We start from the raw sequence: 22,634 nt of genomic DNA on the forward strand, positions 1-22,634 counted from the left end.
TTTATTATATCAGGAATATTGCTATTCCAGGTATTGGATTTTGCCTTTTAGTTTGAAAAGATAGTGTTCTTTAGTGTTTTTAATGGTCATTTGAACTGTGCAGCATTTCTTAACAGCGGCTTGCTTTTAATCTCAGCAGCCTAGCTGTGGGCTGTCACATGGAAGCATTCTAGTAGAAGCCACTCACTGGACTGCACTCCGGTGCTTCAGCCCTCACAGTGGACTTCTCAGTAGGTGATGACCCAGCCCAGCACTGCACCAGATAACGAGTCAGCTAACTACAGAAAGATTCTTTCCAGGAATAATGCATAGTTTAACATGTTATCAATAGTTAATAACTGTTCCTATGACAGCAGGATGTTTATTTGATTAGCACAAAGCCACATTGGTTTGTTTGCTGTTTGTTTCCCACTAGATGCCCTTCCCAGTGCCCTCACAGGTGGGGAAGGTTTCCAGAACTAAGGTCTGTAACCCCTCAGCAGCTTGAACTGCAGCTGCAAACGCTCCTGCTTAGCCATGTTCTGTGTGTGTGCTTTTGACTTTGTGCTCAGGGTGGCCATGCCGTAGCCATCAGTCAGCCATCCATTCTGTGGCATAGAGTTACGCCTTTTGTCCCATCAGAAGCACTTTTGGCTTTGGTTTGCCCCAAATCTAAGAGGTGGCTGTCCCTAGGCTGAGATCTCAGTTTGAAACCCTCAGTAAGATGCTATGTTGTTCGATTTTTTGGGTTAGCCTCTCCCAGAGTTCTGCTCTTCTTAGTACCATTTCACCTGTCACTGGCCTATCATCGCCCAACAAAGAGGGCCAGGGAACCATCACACAGAAAATTGTACATCCCTGTGTTTTGTGCTTTAATTTTTAATTTTGTATCTTAAATGCAAGGTAACTGCATGGAGCTTCTTAATTGGTGTCTAAAATTCTCAGCCCCCTCCAAACTTCCCCAAATAATCCTCCCCTGAACTCCCTTAAGTCCCTTTGCATTCCAGCGTGCTTACATTTTGCTTTCCTAAGCTGTATGGGCATTTAAGACAATGAGGCTCATCTGATCATCCTTTTGGGCACACAGTGGGCCAGCAGAAGACTCCTGTATGGTACAGTTGCTTTAATCAGAGTCCTTAGCCTTTTGTAGGACGTATACTGAGTGTAAACGATGGAGAAGGATACAGGCATCCGTCTGCTCTTCTCAGGGCCTGGATTAGTCCAGTAGTTGAGTGATTAAACTAAAAGGCTGAGCCTTTTGTTTTGTTTTGTTTGTCTTTTGGGTTTTTGTTTTTGTTTTCTGAGACAGGGTTACTTTGGAGCCTGTCCTGGAACTAGCTCTTGTAGACCAGGCTGGCCTCAAACTCACAGAGATCCGCCTGCCTCTGCCTCCCGAGTGCTGAGATTAAAGGCGTGCGCCACCACCACTGCCTGGCTTAGGCTGAGCCTTTTAACACTTTAATACTATGACACCAAAATTTTACTCAAACCTGTCCTTCTATCTAGACTAGAACGAAGACTGCAAACCAGAATTATGCCTACTCTGTAATACCATAGTCACTTGTGGTATTTTATGCCAACAGATTGTTTTAATTGATTTATCATTCACTATAGTTAGGTGAAATTTTACATTTAAAAATGATCTAAGATGCTACCGATTTGTTTTAATCTTTACTGTAAATTTTCTTAGCACAGGAAATACGTGGCCTCTGTAATTCCCTTTGTATTATTATAGCATTAACATAAAGTTAATCTTAACATCCACTGGCCTACCCTTGGAAATGTACAGAAGGCCAGCATTTGGAATTTAGGAATCCCCTAGCATTGGTCATTTTGTTAGTGACGCTTCCTGGAGATAGCCTATGATTTTGTAGCACAGTCTGTTATGACATGCTTTAGCTTGGAGAACTTTGGAAAGATTCCTGAGACCATCTCACCCATTGAATTATTTAGTTATAAAGAGCTGGGTAGGGCTTAAGGGACTAAGGTGAATGCCAAGCTGACCTAATAGTCCACTCCCCTCTCCAAAGTTCGGGGTTCTGGAAAGCTCTGGAGAAGGGAAGATTTCTCAGTCATTCTCAATGTCAGACTCTCACTGTAACTGCAAAGCAGGAGGATTTTAGCAAAGAGTATTCTAATTCAAACGTTTTAATAATTAATTTAGATGTATGACCTGCCATATTCAGTAAGAACTGAAATTGGAATGTTTAATGGTAAGGAAAAGGCAACTGATTGGCCAAAGCATTTTTGCTACTTTATGATCATATTTGTGCACTAATGGCTGTCACTAACCAGTCACCCTAACCCTGCCTGCCTGCCTGCATCCCTACTAATAGTGCATGCACTAAGGAGGGCTGGCCTTATCCGTGCTTGCTGTCCATTGTTCTAAGTACTAAATGTGTTCACAGACTTGTAACCGGTGGTCCTAGGCTGGCCTCATGACTCCTTCATTTGCATCCCAGCAGGCTTGAGATGTAGTAGACAGAGATGTGCGTTGGAGACATTCTTGGGAAGGCACAAGTGGTAAAGGAATTCAATTAGATGGATTAAGAAAGGTTCCGACAGTCCATAATAGGCAATGGATGAGAGAATGATAGTTATCTATTGTCATGTCACATGCCAGCCTAGGCCTGCTAGGACTCAGAGAGGCAGAGGTTAGGGGTGCCACTTGTTCAGATCTTCATTTATTATAGTTGCGGAAGTCTGCATATCGCCTGCCTTTAATGGGTGCCTTATTCTGTTTTCTGAAGACATCGTGGTCCATAATCTCTTTCACCCTGTGTGGATTTTACCCCAGCATTTTGATTTTCCTTTACATCCCATGTCATTGCCCACATAGTAACATAATATTCACTATTTCACTAGCTACGTGTGCTGTTATGACTGTAGCTAAACATTTGCTGGGCTTCTACTTCTAATTGCAGCTTAATATGTAGACGGCATAGTCATGGGAAGTCATGTATTGAGTGAGAGTGAGTGTAATCTCCCCTTTGACTAGAACAGTGGTTCTCAACCTGTGAGTCACAACCCCCAGACAACCATCAGAAAACAGAGATTGCATTACAACTCATAACAGTAGCAAAATTACAGTTAGGAAGCATCAGCGAAACAATTTTATGGTTGGGGATCACCACAACTGGGAACGGTATTAAAGGGTCTCAGCATCAGGAAGGCTGAGAACCACTGGGCTGGAGTAGTGAGAAACTGACTCTTGTTCACAGACAGAGCTTGGTAAGAGATAGGAGGATCCAGGATGTCAGAACCAAGGACAGAGACCCTGGGCAGTGGCAGTGGTGTTTGATGTTTCACTTTGCATTGTGTTGCTTTTCAGGTGTGTTTGGATCTGATACTTGTACGAGTCATTATCAAAATAGCATTTTTTAAGAAAAGAGTTATAACCTAAAGCACATAATCAAAATTATTTGAGTGAAAATTCTTCTAGATCATACCCTAAACTGTAGCATGCCGGTCCTGCCCACTGGAGGGCCTGTCTCCCAAATAAAAATATTCATTCAGCAAAGAATGGGTCCCATTTGTAGGGGCCCCAAGTTCATTACACTGTTACCTGATGCTCTTTTCTGGATTTCTTGTAATTTATTAAATTATCTGTAATATGAACTTAACTCCAACCAACAAACTTATAGAACAAGCTATATACCGAAAGCATATAAATTCATACCTAGAGATGTGTTGAAGCATTAAGAGAAGAAAAGAAGGCTGTGGGTATGTTCTGAAGTAACCCTTTCCTTTGCTGCAATGAACTGGGTGTTCAAGACTTCAGCCATTCTCTCCTCAGATGATGTCTTCTCCTTCAAGACCCTCATGGAGGAGTAGCACAGTCCTTGGGGAGGTAGAGAAATGTAATTCCAAAGAGCCCAGACCTGCTGGCTTTGCTTCATGTCTGACTCATGCTGGCTTGTCACCTTGATAAAGTGCTGCCCCTGGATACCTCCCTCTGTCTGATAGTTGAGGAAAAAAAGAGCCAGTTTGTTCTCTAGAAAGGGTTCATAGCTGGCACACAAGTAGAGATACTGACAAGCAGAAATCTGGTTAGTGTGTCTTTGCATTGTGCATGCTCCACCAGCTCATGCCTGTTTCTTAGTCTTTGTGAACTCTCTGGACTGGCAGTGCCATCCATGGTAGGATAACAGGGAAGAGACTGAATTTGCAATGGTTTTCTTGTTTGCTGCTGCCTTTGAGTCATGGCTACCTCGCTGCCTGAGGCTGTGAAAAGGGAGGGTTGGAAGGATGTTTGCACCAGCCCACTATCTATCTGCCCGTCAGCTACCCAGCTGTAGGATTCATAGTGTCTGCTTTGCACCAGTCATGGCTGTAAGGCACTGGATGAAACAGATCTGCCCTTGCCCGGGGGGAGCCACAAGTCTCTGACATCCCTGATTCTGTGCACGCATACTGCTGCTGTTCTATCTCTGAACCAGGAGATTCAACCTGTTCCGTTGGTTTTCTAGTTACTGTAAAACCTGAACTGTCTGAAATGGCACTGAATGCCCGGGACCTTCAACTCCTCAGCACCTCCATAATCTAGGCATTTCCCCCAGTTACGGTGCAAGGACAAGTCTCTTGATCCTGGAGTCTGAGAGAAAAGGGATATACCCCTAGGAAAAAGAAGACCATAGCTCAACACTATAGGGACAGAGGCAAGGAGGGGCTTTCAGGGAAGGGACAGAAACCAGTCTTCTGGCTTACCTATGGGTTTCATCAAGGCCATGTCTGTCTCATTCACTATCACTGTGTCCTCAGCAAGCAGATCAGGCCCCGGAGGTGGTAGTCTGGAAGAGAGCTGTGGTGAGCGAAGGGGTCTTGTGAGCATGGAAGGGGAGGAGCAGTGGCTTAAGGAACGTATATTTGCCATCTTACTGAAAGAATTTTCCGTCAACTTAAGACATGGAAAGATTTCAGTGTATTAGCATTAGAAGAAAGTAATTAGAGATTTGGGGATCTGCTTTAGTTGTCACTTAACAGTGCCTGGAGACATTTCAGGTTATCACTCTGGGGAGTCAGTAGTCTGTATGCCACCAGTATCTGGTGGGTAAAAGCCAGGACTTCTCAGCTTTCTACAGTGCCCAGGATAGTCCTTCAACTCAGAACGGCTCAGTCCAGCTTTGACTCAGTAGAGGCTGAGGTCGCAGTTTTATCCCCAGAAGGAAACCCACATAGCCTCAGAAGTTGGTTCTCACCAGGGTGCTCTTCCCCTGCAACTTAGAGGTTGTTAGGAACCCACAGTTAGTCATTGGAGATCTAGGTGAGAGTGGAATTTCCTTTGCTCAAAGCAAGCGCATTTCAAGGGTCGCATCTCTGAGGCTGCCCAGGCTCTCAGGAGTACCAGTGGACTGCAGTAGGCAATTGTGTCTAGGCTCTCAAGGGCTTCACTTCTCATGGCTCCTGCAGCCTCTAGAAAGGGACTGTGTTTGTATGTGGGCTGACTCAAACCTTCCAGCCTCTCTTCTCAGTGCCTTTGGGGGCATCTTAGACCCTTACCCTCACTGATACCATGCTTCTTCATGTTTTTGTCCAGACACCAATTCTAGGGTTTCAGAATCACTTCGCAGCGTCTTTCCTGAAATACATTCAGACTTGGCAAGCAAAGAAGTGCCTGGCCACATTCTGCTGGACATTGACAATGACACAGAAAGTACTGCATTGTGAAGAAAGCCACTTGCCAGCCTTTGGCCCTCCATCCTGTGAGCGGAACTGGGTCAGGCAAGCCTCTGTCCCTACAGACAAACAGTGAAAGCTTTCAGTGGGGGAAGGAAAGTCTGACCACGCAGGACTCGACTCCCACGGCCCAAGGAGAAGGTAAAGGGCCAGTACTCAAAGCTGAATGACCTGTGTTGTGAAGAAGTTGGATTGTTTTATATAGGACGAAAATCATGCCAAAAATGATAGAACAAAGAAATACCTGCAGTGGAACGAGTATTACTGCCGAGAGATGTATGGGAAGCCTTTGCCCGCGCTGTTAACACAGACAGCAACTTGGAATGACTAAGAAGAGACTTACCTATCTATTTAATAAAACACATTAATTATGCAAGTTGCCTACTTCCTGCTACTCGGACTTTGGTTGTCACATACCAGAGGGAGCTTCCGTTCCTTCAGACTTGCTGCAGAATCATTTTGTATTAAATACAGTCTGTGTCTCCTCCCATCCTCAGAACCTTGAGCATTGATGGCGACTGCTGGCTCTGTTGCCTCATCAAACTGGATGTGAGTCGTGCCTTGTGGATTGCCAGAATATGGAGAGAAATATACTGTTCTTTTTTAAAAAACAAAACAATATAATTGCTACTTGATAAAGACCGAATGTTATTCTAGTTTCATGTTTAATTTGAATTAAATATATTCTGTGGTTTATATAAAAACTTGCTAATTCTTGGAGGCAAATTCTGGCGTGTGTGTGTGTGTGTGTGTGTGTGTAATTTGAAAGAATAGAAAAATGCTAGCCTGCTGTTTTCAGCACTGGAGAGGAGAGGGCTATAGGTTTGAGGCCAGCCTGGGTTATATAGCAAGACTGGGGTGGGGGTGGGGAACCAGGTATGGTAGTACATACCCATTTCCCAGTATTTGGGAGATACAGGCAGAAGGATCAGGTGTTCAAGGTCATTTGTCCTCAACTACAGAATGATTTGTAGGCCAGAAAGCACTACATGAGACCCTGTCTCCGAAAGGTGAAAGAAAGATTATAGACAAAAATCACATTGGTGGGAAAGACTTAGCAACCTCCCATGGTTAGACTGCTTTGGAGTTGCACAGTCTTAATTTCTCTTTCTGGTCTGTCCAGACTGTCTTAGACTCAGAGAAGCTGACTCCCAGTCAATTCCAGGGCTTGTGTGTGCATCAGGAACTGTGACTTCATGGGGATTCTCTTTCCCAGTAACCTGAATATCCTCCTGCCCGTCTAAGAGTAAGACCCCTGGGAAAAGCAGAATGTGAGACTGTCAGTGCAGACATTTGTTCTTATTGGGGGCCCACAAAGGGTGGCTTTCTTGGTAGCACAGAGGGGCAGACACTGACAGAGTTACATGCCTGAAACTGCCTATTGAGATATCTGTGACCACCTCTGGCTTAGAAGACACTGTGACTGGGCATAGTATCTGCCTGCTTGGAATCCAGGCACTCAAGAGATTGAAGCAAGAGCATCATGGATTCAGGCCAGTCTGAGCTGCAAGCATCCCACAAAATAAACCAAAAAATACACCCGTCTGTGCATATAGTGTCATTATCTCAACACACATACACATCTAAGTAAGAACAATCAAATACTTCTCTTCCCTCAAAGTTCCTCTACCCCCAAAACACTTTAAATTGCTGTATTTGTTGATTACATTGAATATATGCATCTAGAAACATTTTCCCCACCTTTTCAGTTCCTGTCTGGGGACTGGAGAGAGGACTCAGCAGTTAAGAGCATCTGTTCCTCTAGCAGAGAACACAGGTTCAATTTCCGGCACCCACATGAGGATTCACAGCTGTAACTCCAGCTCCAGAGGATCCGGTGCACTCTTCTGACCTCCATGAATATCAGATACTCATGTGGTGTACACATATAAATACAGACAAAGCACACATAAGAGAAAATAAATCTTGTAAAAAATAAGTTGAAGTCTATGTCTGCTAAAGGCTCCCACGTCTTCCCTTGTTTTTCGTTTTCTCACAGAATCAGCCACGGCTGTGGGGAGTGTCTCTGCAGGTTGTACTTAGCACTGTCCCCTCTTCCAGGGAGAACCCTATGTGAGCAGTGCCAACAGCATCCTGATGATAACCTCACTGCGATGCTGCAGCCCTCACTCTGGAGAGAGGGCGGGGCTGGGAACAAGGACGGTTCATACTAGTTCTTCCTACCTGTGGCTCATGCCTGGAGTCAGTGGTTCTACAACTTACCAAACTCTCGTTATTTACTTGTGGTACCCTGTCTAAAGTCTTGGCTGCCCAGTCCTCAGGATAAAAATGAAAATTTGATTGTATATATGTCAGAAAAAATATCAAACCGAAGCTACCGCCATCCTCACTGAGGACCAGGCACCTAGTGACTCAGCTCAGACTTCAGGGTCACACCCAAGGCTCTCCAGGTGCAGACCCAAGCATGGCACCTGGTTCCTCTGTCCTTCTTCACTGTAAGGACTTGCACCGCCTCCATTAGGGGAGCTGCTTGTGCCCCTTTGTGACGTTGCATGTGGCAGAGTGCTTTACCCCATCTGTCCAGAAGAAGCCTCATCTTAATAACATGGTGGCATCTCTGGCAATCCAGAAAAAATGATGGCCTCCAGAAAGATGCTTCTGGAATCCGCCTTTCAGATGGTTTCCCTCTTCTGCAGTTTTCTCAAGAGCTCGGGCCGTGTGCTCAGAGTGCTCTGTGCCCCACATAACACCAGGATCACGGACCCTTTCCTCTCCCCACTCTCGAGTGCCCACTCGGCCTTCTGGAAGGAACCTGCTCTCAATCCCACTCATGAAGGCCACCGAATGTCAGAGGTGTACATTGTGGTCACTCAAGAGTAGAGGTGATTATATTGATCTGGTTCCCTGGTGGGAACCGATCCCTTGGGGCTCCACCTCCCAGTGTGAGCTCATCTGAAGATACTAAGACAAAGCTGCTTCCGGTTGCTCATCTGTGGTCTGCCTTCAGGCTTCCTGCCATGCTGTAGCTCCTCAGCCTCTTCCAGATTCTGCTGTTCCATCCCTGTATGTTAGAATCCACGCGGGCTCTCAGACTCACTCTCCACTAGCTGATGCTTCTAGATCAGCCGCTCCCACCTCTATCGTGTAACATCGGAGCTAGGAAGGAGAAGTGCTGGCAGGGTGAAGCCACTGGCCCTGGGCAGCCAAACAGTGAGACTGTCCACACTCCAGTGGCTGTACCTCCCGGGCCACTGTGGATTTGCACATCTGTGCACATTCATGAGCCTCTTATCCAGAAGGCAGGGCCATCTCTCCTGGCACACCCCTTAGGATCTCTAGGTGACAATCAGTAGCTAACCATGCATGCCAGAGAAAACCCACCTGGAAGGAAGCAATCTTTCACTGTACTGGGACGCAGGTACAAAAGCTGAAGGGGTTTTCCAAGAGTCTCCACATGTCCTTGGGACTGTTTTATATTTTTTGTACTATGTCCTCACAGTAAATCGCTTTGTTTGTTTCTGTTTTCCATAAAGTTGGCTGAGTTTGTTTCTATGACAGACAGCCAAATGCCTCCTACTCTCTAGTCTGAAGAAGCTGGCTGCTTCTCATCAGCAGGCCATGGCCAGCCCACCCCACACAGCCATGAGGCAAGTGCCCACCCTTCCGCTCCCCGTTCCCTACTCCCCATCTCTCCATCCTTCACCTTCACACCTCATGCCTGTCAGTGATGAGTCTCTGACAGAGGACCACACACGTCCTAACTCCTGAGGGTCAGGGAAAGCTCAGCTGGGACCCCAAGGCTGCGGTGAAGGGTCAGGTAGGAGCTGTGATTTCGTCTGGAGACTGTACCTGAGAAGATTTCCCCACCCCCAGGCAGGATGTCAAACTTTATTTCTTTGCGTTTCTGGCCACAAGTCTGAGGTCCCGACTTTTTTCTGGCCATCATTTGCAGGTGGCAGTTTCTGGAGGCTGCAGCAGTTCCTCGGCTTGTTTTACATTAGCTCAGCGGCTGCTTCATCAACCGAGCCAGGAAGTCACCGTAGTGAGTCAGCTAACAAGACTGACGTCGTCGTCTTCTTCTTTTTTAATTTGGAGTTATTTATTTTATGAGTATGAGTGTTTGCCTGCTTGTTTTGCTATGTGTGTGCCTGGTGCCCACAGGGGTCAGAAGAGGGTTTTGAATCCCCTGGAACTGGAGTTACAGATGTGAGCCACCATGTGGGTTCTGGGAACCAAAACTGGGCCTTCCACATGCACAGGTTCTCTTAACTGCTGGGCCATCTCTCCAGCTGTGTGTGTGTGTGTGTGTGTGTGTGTGTGTGTGTGTGTGTGTGTGCAGGTGCATGTGCAGGTGAGTTTGTGTGTGTGTGTGTGCAGGTGTGTGTGGTGTGTGTGCAGGTGAGTTTGTGTATGTGTGTGTGCAGGTGAGTTTGTGTATGTGTGTGTGCAGGTGAGTGTGGACATGAAGACCAGAGGACAGCTAACATTCCTCAGGATCAGTCCATCTTGTTTATTAAGACAAGGTCTCTCATGGGTCTGAAACTCTCTGAAAAAGCTAGGCTGGCTAGCTAATGAGCTTGTCTCACCTCCCTAGAGCTAGGATTGTGTTTACCCCCATGTCTCACCTTTAATTCAGGTTCTGTCTTCTTATGTTCTGAGGCAAAGTCTCACTGAACCTGAGACTCACTGATTCAAGTAGGCTGGGTGGTCATCAAGCCCCAAGGATCCTCCTGTCTGTCTCTGTAGCACTGGAATTAGAGATGCACACCTGGCTTTTAAGGTGGGTGCTGGGGATGTGTTCCCAGACCCTCATGTTTACACGGAAGTGCTTTGCTGACTGAGCTATCTTCCCAGCCCCTTGGTACATTTTGAATGCATATGCCATGGGAGGGCGCTGATTAAGGAAGACTTTCTAGAAGAAGTGATGTCTCTGTGTACACGGCTAAATCATCGAGTAGAATTTAGTTAGTTGAGGCTGCTGGTATAAGAGTGTGGGCAAAGACCTGTTTGTTCAGTATTTGACCATACTCCCGAGGCCCCCTCACACCATCTACATTAGGTACAGAGGAGAGAATGTGAGTGTGGCTTGATTAGACTTCCCAAGGGAGAGTGGTAAGAACTGAAACCGGAAGGAGTCCTGGTCAACCGGGTTTGCCCTCTGCCTGGGGCAGCCGAGTGGTCAAAAGAGAGGTGGGATGACCTGTAAGAGGCGGGTGACAGCAATTCAGGAGAGAGATGTCTGTGTCCTGAATAACAGCTGTGAGAACTAACCCCCACCCCCACCCCAGGAAACTTTCGACTCCAACCAGAGGCAGTAGAGGTCTCTGGGGTTAGGACTGCAATGAGTACAGGACTCTAGTGGAAGCCCTTTCGCCTCCCCATGTCCTCCTTTAGCTTCTGGAGAGGAAGACTTACTTTTCTCTGTGGAGTTGACCCTTGAGTGCTTTTGCCACCTAAGTCATCTTGGGCTCTTGCCAGAATCTACTTGCATGGGTCTGGCTAGGAATTATGTTAGCAACAAACCTCCCATGTGCGTGTCTGGGAGGGCTTAGGGTGTCTTTTGTTTGGATTAGTGTTGGAAAGGTATGCACAGGCTAACCTCTCCCCTTGGATCAGCTGGTCCCTGTCACCGTGACTGTCACCTAGGAACTCAGGTCACTGAATGAGTAGGTGGCCAAGTGACTTCTATTTACCTTTGAAATTCCTCAAACTTGGACTCTCAGGAGAGTGGGGTGGAGCCCATAAGTAGATACACCCATCATCCCTTTATATTAGGTCTGTGCAGCTTGCGTCCTGGGATACCTCAGAGGTGGCATTGCTCTTAGCTGTCCACACAGCAAATGCCAATCTGAGCCATCCCATTAGGGCCCAGAAGAGAGAAGCTGCCAGAGAAGGGCTCCACACAGAACAAAGTCCTGACTTGACTGTCCCCAACCAGTCGGAGGCTTTGTGCAGATGGATCCTTCTAGCTGTCTGGTGTCAGAATGTTTTAGAAAGGTTTATTTTTACTTATGTATGTGTGTGTCCATGTGTATGTGTACATGCATGCAACTACATGGAAGTGGCCACAAGGGAGTATCGGAGCCCTGGAGCTGGAGTTGCTAGGAGACCCCGGGAGCAAGCTGTGGTCCTCTGCAGGAGCAGCGAGGACTCCTAACTTCTGAGCCATCTCTCCAGCCACTAAGCTGGAATTTGAGAAGTGCACACAGCTACCTCATTTTCTCATTTTTTTTCCCATTTATTATATCCATGTTGCCCAGGCTGGTTGACATTAACCCTGAACTCCTGTTCCTGCTGCCTCCACCTCCCAGGTGCTGGGAATTATAGATGTACACCACTACTTAGGGGTTTTGTTGTTTGTTTTGGGAGGGTTGTTTTTGGTTTTGTTTTGTTTGAGACAGAGTCTTGCCACGTAGCCCGAAATGGCCTCAAACTTGGAGTTCTAATTCAGAAGGGGCTGGGATTCCAGGCATGTGCCAGCCACCACACAGCCCCTGGTTTCTAGTGCGTGAAGTTTCCGGGCACGGCACACAGGTGTGTTTCCCATAAAGTCTAAGCAGGAGCAGGTGCCACAGTGAGAGGAGCTCCAGGGCCAGCCGTTCCTTTTGAGAAGAGAATGCCAACTGGGTTGCCAGCAGCACCTCTGAAGCTTCACGGTAAACAAACACAAGCTTTATTATCAATTTGTTTTCTATTGTTAAAAAAAATAACAAGGCACTGAAAACACACAGAGAGCTTCGAGTCCAGGGCTCACCCTGCGTTAGGCGAAGTAGCCCCAGAGGAAGATGGCGCAACAGATGCACACCAGGCAGTTGACGTCCAGCAGGGTTTTCACCAAGGGGTTTTCCTCCAAGGAAGCTATGACAGGTTCTGCTTTGCTTGGGGGGTCCTCTCTGTCCTTTGCCATTCCACAGAGCCACAGGATAGCCTTCAGCACCTTGGACTGCTTGGGGGTCACATCGTCTAGGAAGAACCGAGCAAGGGAAGGTCAAGAGGAGGAAGAGGACTGACAACATGCGTTCATGAACGGAGACATGGAATCCCAGTTCTTGTGGAAGGCATAGTCAGCCTTCCGTATTTGGAGATTTAACCACACGTGAATCAGAAATTCTCAGAGGAGTGCGGAGATTTTCATCATTCCTCCCTAACAATCCAGCATAACAGCTACTTACGCAGCACCAACATCATATGGGATGTATAGAGATGGTTCAAGTACACAGGATGTACATAGGATATATGCGAATACTGTGGCATTTGTGGGTGCACTGTGTGGGGGTTCACATGTGTTGCCTGAATGTGACCAGAGGACAACCTCATGTCATTCTTCAGGAGGTGTCTTTCTTTTTTCTTTTTTGGCCTGGCTCCACCTTCCAGGTGCTGGGATTACAAGCACCTGCCACCATGAGCCTGCTGCTTTTTCTTAACCTGAGTTTTGGGAATTCAGATCTTCATGCTTTCAAGGCAAGCATAGCTGTCTTGCCAGCCCCTACTTTGCCATTTTATACAAGGGGCTTGAATATCTAGAGATTTTAAGTACCCTTGTGGGTCCTGGGATCAGTTTTTTTCAGGCACTGAGAAATGACTATATCCATTAGTACCTTAAGTCTGGAAGAGTATCCCTGTCTTTAGATGAAGAAATCAAGGGTAACACTAACTTTAGCAAAGCCACATAGCAGGTCAGTAGTGACTGAGATGGGCTTAGGACCCAGGGGTGATTTCCCCTTTGTATCACAATGCCTTCCAGGAGGATGAAGGACTTGAGACACTTTTGTGAAGTTCTGTTTCTCTGCGTGCAGCCTGGGCTTACAGGAATCCAGACAGCTGAGTTAGGGGAAGCCACTTAACACATTGAATGTGGTAACAGTGTCTTCACCTCTATAAAGAAATATGTTCTCCCCAGGTTTTAAAACATGTGACCTGGTGAGTCTTAGCACTTCAGACTTTGCTATAAGGGACAACATCTAAATTATTCTTATTCATCACGCATGACACTTCTGCTGGCCACAGCAGCTAACCTAAAATTGGAACTATTTATGTGACATGACTAGCCAATGTTTTAAAAATTAAATATTTTATATATAAAAAAAGGTGATCTGGAGTTTCCTGCTTTCCAGACTGAATGACTGAGCATGCATGAGGCCCTTGGTTCAATCCCTAGCACTGGGGGAAAAAGGCTCAAGAAAAAAATATCTGTGGAGTTTCTTAACTTGAGTTGACATAGGTTAGTATCCAATTATATTTTTAATGGTAATCTGATTCTTCATACCATGGAGTTATATAACTTTGCCATGTCAACATGGAAGCCTGATATCCCAAGATTTTCCCGTCATTCAAGAGATGGAAATTTGGAAATCTCATGTGAAATCTCCAAATTTTAAAATAATTTAGATGTTGTCCCTTATAGCAAAGTCTGAAGTGCTAAGACTCACCAGGTCACATGTTTTAAAACATGGGGAGAACATATTTCTTTATAGAGGTGAAGACACTGTCACCACATTCAATGTGTTAAGTGGCTTCCCCTAACTCAGCTGTCTGGATTCCTGTAAGCCCAGGCTGCACGCAGAGAAACAGAACTTCACAAAAGTGTCTCAAGTCCTTCACATTTTATAAAGTGAGCTAACCTGAAATAAGTAATTTGAAGATTGCAGAAGTGCTGCAGCTTATGATTTAGGCTTGCATGAAGTCTTGCTAAGCTCTAGGTGTGCTGGTATGTGTCTCTGGAGAGACCCCTCTGCAAAGGCGGGGAAGGCATCAGAACCAGGGGATGCTGAATTTCAAAGCCCCCTTTTTTGGGTGGTGATCTAACAGATCTGCATGCATAATGTTTCATAAGCTTGCCTATACCCGAGACCAGAGACAACTCACCGCTATGGGCTTTGCTCTTGGTCTCTTCAACTGTCTCCAACTGGATGCTGGTGCTGGTGGCCTCTGTAGTCCCATTCTGAGGAAGGGTCGGAGACAGGGGGGTTGCAGGTGGCACTGGGTCCTTCTGGACCACAGGCTCATGACGAGTAAACCACGTCAGGCGGCTAACCTGAGAAGAGAGGTAACTGTGAGACACAGATGGAAGCTGCCGGGTTTTTTTTTTCCCTCCCTTCCCTTGACCCAGCATCCACCTCAGCCTTCATGTTGGACACTGCTCATAGTGCCTTCTCCTTCAAGCATTGTCAATTCCCTCCACTCCTCAGAGCCCAAGGCTGTACCTCTTGTTGCTCCCCTGTCTTCTGATAGCTTCCTCTCACTGGTATCTAACTGTCTGAGCCCTAGGGTACTGTGTGAGTCACCAGATTGGCCCTTCAGCTCAACCTTTCTTCTGGTTCAAGGACAAGGTTGCACCTGAGCTGATTGGAGCTGCTAAGAACCAGGTCTAGGAATGCTTATGACTTTACTTAATGGCCTTTATAAAAGGGAGGGGGGTGGGAGTGGGGTAGGGGCACAGCCCTAGGAACTCTTTGGCTCCCCATGGGCCTGGGAATTGAAGCAGAAGTGAGAAATGAAGTCTGGTGACCTTTTCTGAGTTCTGCATCGACATGTCCCCAAAGTCCCACTCTGGACTTTCTGAACATTCGATCGTCTTGCTTAAACCTGGAGTCCCTGTTCCTTCACTTTGGATGAATCTCAGAGGCTATGCCCGTCAACCCAAATGTACCATCTCTCTGGAGGGAGTCTCTGTGAAGCAGCTCACGGCGAAGACAGTGATGAGGGTGGCAGAAGACAGAATCATGGAGAAGTAGAGGTAGTGGACATCCTTCACCACCGATGGCCTCTCATCGGGCTGGTCACACCGAGGCTCCACGTAGACAAAGTCCAGGGCCAGCCTGACCAGTCCTAACAGCAGACCCAAGACCAGACCTGAAAAGGCACCCTAAAATCCAGAGCAAAGCCATCTTAGGGACACCAAGGGCAGCAAAACTTGAAGAAGCCATTTCAAGAGTCTGTCTTCCCCACGATGCTCACTCCATTGCAAAAGTTTGGAGCTATGTACCTGTTCATCTCCTACAAATACAGTCAGCCTTTGGTATCATGAAGGGTCAGTTCCCGGGCCCATAGATAACAGAGTCCACAGCTGCTCATGTCCCTTGTATGGAACAGCATAGTGTTTGCACATGGCCTGTGCATACCCACCTATATGCTTTATTAGATTATATATAGTACCCAGTGCAATGTGAGTATTATGTAAATAGTTGGCACATTATATTATTTAGAGCAGTGGTTCTCAACCTTCCTAATGCTGCGACCCTTTAATACGGTTCCTCATGTTGTGGTGACCCCAACCATAAAATTATTTTCTTTGCTACTTCATAACTATAATTTTGCTATTGTTACAAATCTTAATGTAAATATCTGTTTACTGGAGGTCTTGGGCAACCCCTGTGAAGGATTATTCAATTCCCAAAGGGGTCATGACCCATAGGTTGAGCATCATTGATTTAGAGGTTAACATCAGAAAAAAAGTCTGTACTTGCTCAGGAGGGACCCAGCTTTTCTTTTCTCTAAATATTTTCACTCTGCTGTTGGTTGAGTCCGGTTGAGCTCACAGCAGATGTAGGTGCCCAACTGTAGTCAACTGATTACACTTGACACGCTCATTCCCTTCTACTCTGGATTCTCAATTAATGGCAAGAGTTGTGTCATGAAGCCAAGTATGGTGGTTAAAACCTGTGATACCCATGCTCAGGCATGAAGGTTGTGAGTTTGAGGCCAACCTGAGTATAATGGTTAGTTTCGTCAGCTTGACAGAACTTAGAATCATCTGAGAAGGAGGCTCAGTGAGGGACTGTCTTGACCAGGTTTGCCGGTGGGCCTGCCTGGGGAAGGATTGTCTTGATATAGGAAGACTCACCCTGAAAGTGCAGGGCTGTTCTCTGCTCTGGGGTCCTGGGCTATGTTAGCCCGGCTAGTCCTAGGCTAGCTGAACACTCAGCATGTTTGCATCACCTTCCCTGTGGAGGTTTGAAAGAAAATGGTCCCCATAGGCTCATAGGGACCAGCACTATTGGAAGGTATGGTTTTGTTAGAGGAAGTGTGTCACTGGGGGCGGGGTTTGAGGTCTCAGGTGCTCAAGCCAGGCCTAGTGTCTTCCTGCTGCCTGCAGATCCAGATGTAGAACTCCCAACTACCTCTCCAGTGCCATGTCTGCCTGTGTGTGGCCATAATTCCCGCCATGATGACAATGAACTAAACCTCTGAACTGTAAGCCAGCCCCAATGAAATGTTTTCCTTGATGAGAGTTGCTGTGTTGAACTGGGTGGTGGTGGCGCACACCTTCAATCCCAGCACTTGGGAGGCAGAAGCAGGTAGATCTCTGTGAGTTCGAAGCCAGCCTGGTCTACAAGAGCTAGTTCCAGGACAGGCTTCAAAGCTACAGAGAAACCCTGTCTCAAAAAAAAAAAAAGGAGTTGCTGTGGCATGGTGTCTCTTCACACCAGTAGAAAACTCAGACACTCCCAACTCTGGACTGGATGTGATATGAGGATATAATGTGACTGCCTGCTTCAATTCCTGATACCTTGACTGTACCACCTGGCTCAAGGAGACTCTTTCTCCTCAACGTTGCTTTTGGTCAGGATGTTTTAACACAGAAATAGACAAGTGCTACATAGGAAGGCCCTAACTCAAAAAAGCAAACACATGAAGACATGTCTGAGAACTCCCAACATATCTTTTTAAGGCCTGATGGCCCCTTCCTATGTCTCCCATACGGAACTCACTGTCCCTGGTGACACCCAAGTCTAGCCCACACAGGCAGGCCCCGCCAGACCATTCCCTGCTATTTCTCCCAGTGCTCACGGGCAGTACCTGGGTATTATGTTGCCAATCCAGATTTATCTTTTTTTAAAAAAAATTATTTGACTTTATTTTATGTGTTTCGGTGTGAAGGTATCAGATCCCCCGGGACTAGAGTTACAGACAGCTGTGAGCTGCCGTATAGGGGCTGAGACTAGAACCCAGGTTCCCTGGAAGAACAGCCACTGCTCCCAACTGCTGAGCTATCTCTCCAAATCCCAGATTTACCTTTTCATTGGTACGCTTCCAGAAACATCCCATAATGAAGACCACAGCCACCGGCGGCTGCAGGTAAGAGCTGATGGCTTGAATGTAGATGAAAAGTTGGCCTCCCTGGCTGGCCTGCACCACGGGGATCCAGAGGATGGAGACCAGCACCAGCACAAACACAAACACCCTGTGAGGAGAGAGAGCAATGCAGTCTGTCCCCTCTGAACACCTGCTTTCCCCCTTTGATCATGCAGCCTCACTGAGCCAGTTACACGAGCTCCATGCCTCCTAAGTGTATGATACTGTGCCCTTCACTGAATTTGCAGTCATGCAGCCCAAATGACTATCAACATTGAGCACACCCCTCATGCCAAATGTTCCCCATTGATACTTTGTTTCTGCTGCCCCTGAGTAGTCATGAATGTGTTTGTTCCCTCCACGCTGGCCTCTTCTGGAGGTCCCTACAAATGCTCTCTGCCATACGGAATGTGGCCTTCAGCTGCTTACTCGCTGCATATTGGTCTTTGAGGTCCATATCAGGGATAACACACACCCATATTTCATACTCCCTTTCTGAGACAGGGACTTCCTGTGTAGCTCAGGCTGACCTTAAATATATGATCCTCCTGTCTCATCCTCTCAAGGGCTGGGAATACATGTGTGTTCCCACTCACTGGGATATTTCATTGAGTTTTTAAAAAATTATTGGAGCTGGGGAGATGGCTTGGCAGTTAAAAGCACTGACTGCTCTTCCAGACGACCGGGGTTCAAGTTCCAGTACCCACATGGCAACTCACAACTGTCTGTAACTCCAGTTTTAGGGGATCTGGTGCCCTCTTCTGGCCTTCAAGGGCACCAGGCACACACATGGTGCACAGACATATATGCAGGCAAAACAGTCCTACACAGTAAATAAATCTTTAAAATTCTTATTTGGGGCCAGGCAGTGGTGGTGCACACGTTTAATCCCAGCACTCAGGAGGCAGAGGCAGGGAGATCTCTTTGAGTTTGAAGCCAGCCTTTGAGTTTGAACCTACAAAGTGAGTTCTAGGACAGCCAGAGCTGTTACACAGAGAAACCCTGTCTGGAAAAAAAAATTCTTACTTTATAGGGGGCATTCAGGGTGGATGACCCTCACATGGAGGTCAGAGAGCTTATGGGAATTGGTTCTCTTCTTCCTCCATGTGGTACCTGAGTATCAAATGCAGGTTATCAAGCTTGATTGTAAGCATCCTTACCAGTTGAGCCATCTCACCTGACCATTTCATTGCTTCTGAAAAGTGTATCATGAGCACACCACTTCTTCCCATTGATTGTCTTTCACCAGTTGATGACAGAATTCCTGCACCCTTCTTTGCAACAGTAAACTACTTCTATAAACATCTGGATATAGTAAACTACTTCTATAAACATCTGGGTACAGCAAACTACTTCTATAAACATCTGGATACAGCAAACTACTTCTATAAACATCTGCATACAGTAAACTACTATAAACATCTGGATACAACAAACTACTTCTATAAACATGGATACAATAAACTACTATAAACATCTGGATACAACAAACTACTTCTATAAACATCTGGATACAGCAAACTACTTCTATAAACATATGGATACAGCAAACTACTATAAACATCTGGATACAACAAACTACTTCTATAAACATATGGATACAGCAAACTACTTTTATAAACATCTGGATACAGTAAACTACTTCTATAAACATCTAGATACAGTAAACTACTTCTATAAACATCTGGATACAGTAAACTACTTCTAACACTACTTCTATAAACACATGGATACAGTAAATTACTATAAACATCTGGATACAGTAAACTACTTCTATAAACATGGATACAGTAAACTACCTCTATAAACATCTGGATACAGTAAACTACTTCTATAAACATCTGGATACAGTAAGTTACTATAAACATCTGGATACAGTAAACTACTACTATAAACATCTAGATACAGTAAACTACCTCTATAAGCATCTGGATACAGTAAACTACTTCTATAAACATATGGATACAGTAAGTTACTATAAACATCTGGATACAGTAAACTACTTCTATAAACATCTAGATACAGTAAACTACTTCTATAAACATTTGGGTGCAGTAAACTACTTCTATAAACATCTGGATACAGTAAACTACTCTATAAACATCTGGATACAGTAATCTACTTCTATATACATCTGGGTATAGGTCTTTGGAACATACATTCTCATTTCTAGGAATGGGAACTGTTGAACCATGGAGTAAGTTTATGCTTTGTATTTTAAGAAGCTGTAGGATTGTTTTTAAATAGAACCATTCATAATCCCATCTGCAGTGTATAGGAGGTCTATGGTGGCGCACACCTTAATCCCAGCACTCAGGAGGCAGAGGCAGGCAGATTTCTGGATCTCTGAGTTCAATGCCAGCCTGGTCTACAAGAGCTAGTTTCAGGACAGGCCCCAAAGCTACAGAGAAAAAAAAAAGTGAGGACAGCTAGAACTTGCTATGTGGTCCAGGATGGTCTCACACTCAAGTTCTTCCTGCATCAGCTTTCCAAGAGCTGGGGCAATAGGCATGCACCACTACGCCTGGCTGTTACTGGCATTCTAGTGGGATGTAGTGATATCTCATGTAATAAATGATGCTGAGAATCTTGTCCCGGGCTCATAGTCATTTCTACATCTTCATTGGTGAAATGTTTATTCAGCTGTTTTGGTGGTTGGTCATACTATGTTCCAAGAATTCTTCATATTTTCTAGATTACACATTCTTAAGCATGTAATGTGATTTGCGAATATTCTCTCCAGTCTGTGACTTATCTTTATATCTTTTTAATGGTGCTTTTTAAGTGATCAAGTACAGTGCATCTGGCTTTTCTTTAGTGGGTTAACATTCACGGTCATGTCTAAGTCCTCTCTCCCTGATGCATGACTGAGACATCTCTCTACAGGGATCTTTTTGTGTGGCAGGACCCCAAGGAGCAGCTTATTTGTGTCTATTTTCCATTACATTTTCATGACGCTCACTTCTGCTTTCCTACTAGACTTCAGGACTTTGTGGGAGTCTTGGAATAGAAATCACTGCCCCACAGTCTTACCCAGCTACTCCCTACCATCCCCCAGATCCCAACCCGGATTGGTGCTTCCTGTCTGAAAGTCTAGGTCTCCTGATTCGCAGTCGGAACACTCATCAGGGCTTCAACCGTCTGCTTGACTTCATCCCCACCCCTAGCATCGTGCCTACAGGTGCACATCTTTTGGTACTGTGTTCTGGTACTGGAGGACTGTTTTTAAATGCTGGAACATTTTTAGGTAGTGTTTTAAGTACTGGAACACAGCAGGTGTTCACAGAGCATCTCCTGAATGAGCGACTAACTCATGCAGAGTCAACCGCAGAGGCTGAGCAAACTCAGGCACATTGGCTTTGCCTGTCTGTGAGCTCAGTTCCCTCCTTGCTAGGTAACTGGGCTTTTCGTTTCCGAGTCCCTACTCTATATGGCCTTACCTGCCCACAATCATGAGCTCCCTTTCAGATGCCCGTGGCCGGATGTGGGTCCACAGGTCCATGGTGAAGATGGTGCTGGAACTGTTAAATATGGAGGTGAGGGAGGACATGAGAGCCGCCACCATCACAGCCATCATGAGCCCACGGAGTCCTGGGAGGCAGAAGGGAGGTCTATAGGCCTTGGGCTTTCTGCTGACCGCTTCTGCCTTCTCTTGTGACCCTGCCATCCCAGGCCTAAAGCTAGCTGATCCTGATGGCTCAGCTCTGAAGTAGACCCTCTGGTGGGGTAGTCAGACAAGACTTTGTGGGCCTCTTAAAATCTAGTCTTTGGGGTGCCCGTAGCTCTTACATCTTGTCCCTACCTCAGATCAGCACCCAAACAATATCCTCCTTTCTAGGTGGTTCAGGGGACTAAGTATAGGGGTGAGGGGACATTACCTGTGGGCAAAAGTTCCAGCACAAGTTTGGGATATGCGATGTCTGAGCAGCCAGAGGGATTGCTACAGACCTGCTGGCAGATGTCAGGGTGAGCACAGGCCACTTGATCTATGGAGGAAATGTAAGCCCAGAGTGAGGCAGACAGGCCCTGAGCCCAGGCCTGGCTACCATGTGCCAGAACCAGACCAGCACCAGAAGGGTCTACGAGCTTAGAGCTGAGAGAAATAGAAAAGAGCTCAACTCCAAGCCCCTTCAGCGCTCTGGGCTCCCGCTGCCAGTCTGTAGAGCGGTGGCGGGAGGGGGTGATGACGTAACCATCTCATAACATTAGCGTGGCTGTTCTCTGAAACTATACTGCTAAGACACAGTTTCACACGGTCAGAACGACAGGGCTGGCAAGGCTGACAACCCGTTCAATCCCCAGGGCCCATGTGGCCGGAGAGAACCAAAGCCCACATGTTCTCTTTGACCTCTGCATGGATTCCATGAGGCCTGCACACACATGCATACGTACCTCCACTCCACTCCCCCCCACACACACACACCTACACACAGTTCAGAAGTAAAGGAAGGACTAGCAAGCCCAGCAACCTTAGTTCAATCCTCATGTGCCACTCTATAGGAGAGAAGTGACTCCTGCAAGTTGTCCTGACTTCACACAGGTGACAGGGCACACTGGCATACATACGTGCGCACGCGCGCACACACACACACACACACACACTCAAATAATTATTAAAAATAAGTCAATGGAAAAAAAGAGCGTAACAATTGGCTGAGATCATGCACGTTAAAACTTCAGCATCCAAGTATACAGGACATAGTAAGAACACATCGCCACTGCCATTGGACCCCAAATGGAGCCATGACCCCTAACAGCCAGTCATAGCTGGAGTCCTCCCTCAGACTTCATCTTCTCAGCTGCCACAGGGGGACAGCGACTCACACCTGTGGTGAAGTTCCTCCATGATACTTCTTACGAAACACTTAACTTTTTTCTTCTCAGTGTTGGGTCTAGACCTCAGGGCTTTGTGCACAGCGAGTGTCCACCCTACTGCTGCTGAG

The 22,634-nt window shown here is 46.3% G+C and overlaps 2 protein-coding genes across 8 annotated transcripts in view; one reads left to right on the forward strand and one right to left on the reverse strand.

The window, feature by feature from the left end:
• Positions 1–6,350, forward strand: part of Arhgap17 (Rho GTPase activating protein 17) — a 93,111-nt gene extending 86,761 nt beyond the window's left edge. For 3 of the 7 annotated variants that reach the window (XM_057777867.1, XM_057777870.1, XM_057777873.1), the window contains one exon: positions 5,516–6,350. In XM_057777867.1, the coding sequence (XP_057633850.1) occupies positions 5,516–5,646 (131 nt within the window). In that variant the 3' untranslated portion in view covers positions 5,647–6,350. Of the gene's footprint in view, positions 1–415; positions 464–2,143; positions 2,193–5,515 lie in introns of all 7 variants that reach the window. The other 4 variants (XR_009057572.1, XR_009057573.1, XM_057777869.1 and 1 more) reach the window with 3 other exon arrangements.
• A 5,990-nt stretch (positions 6,351–12,340) lies between these two features.
• Slc5a11 (solute carrier family 5 member 11) overlaps positions 12,341–22,634 on the reverse strand; it is a 55,407-nt gene continuing 45,113 nt past the window's right edge. Inside the window, exons 11-16 of the mRNA XM_057777830.1 lie at positions 21,570–21,677; positions 21,132–21,282; positions 17,632–17,800; positions 15,266–15,481; positions 14,482–14,650; positions 12,341–12,579 (exon numbers count right to left, since the gene is read on the reverse strand). Coding sequence (XP_057633813.1) covers positions 12,377–12,579; positions 14,482–14,650; positions 15,266–15,481; positions 17,632–17,800; positions 21,132–21,282; positions 21,570–21,677 — 1,016 coding nt within the window. The 3' untranslated portion in view covers positions 12,341–12,376. The remainder of the gene's footprint in view (positions 12,580–14,481; positions 14,651–15,265; positions 15,482–17,631; positions 17,801–21,131; positions 21,283–21,569; positions 21,678–22,634) is intronic.

This window comes from Chionomys nivalis, chromosome 8, assembly GCF_950005125.1.
Source record: "Chionomys nivalis chromosome 8, mChiNiv1.1, whole genome shotgun sequence".
Taxonomy (NCBI): Eukaryota; Metazoa; Chordata; class Mammalia; order Rodentia; family Cricetidae; genus Chionomys; species Chionomys nivalis.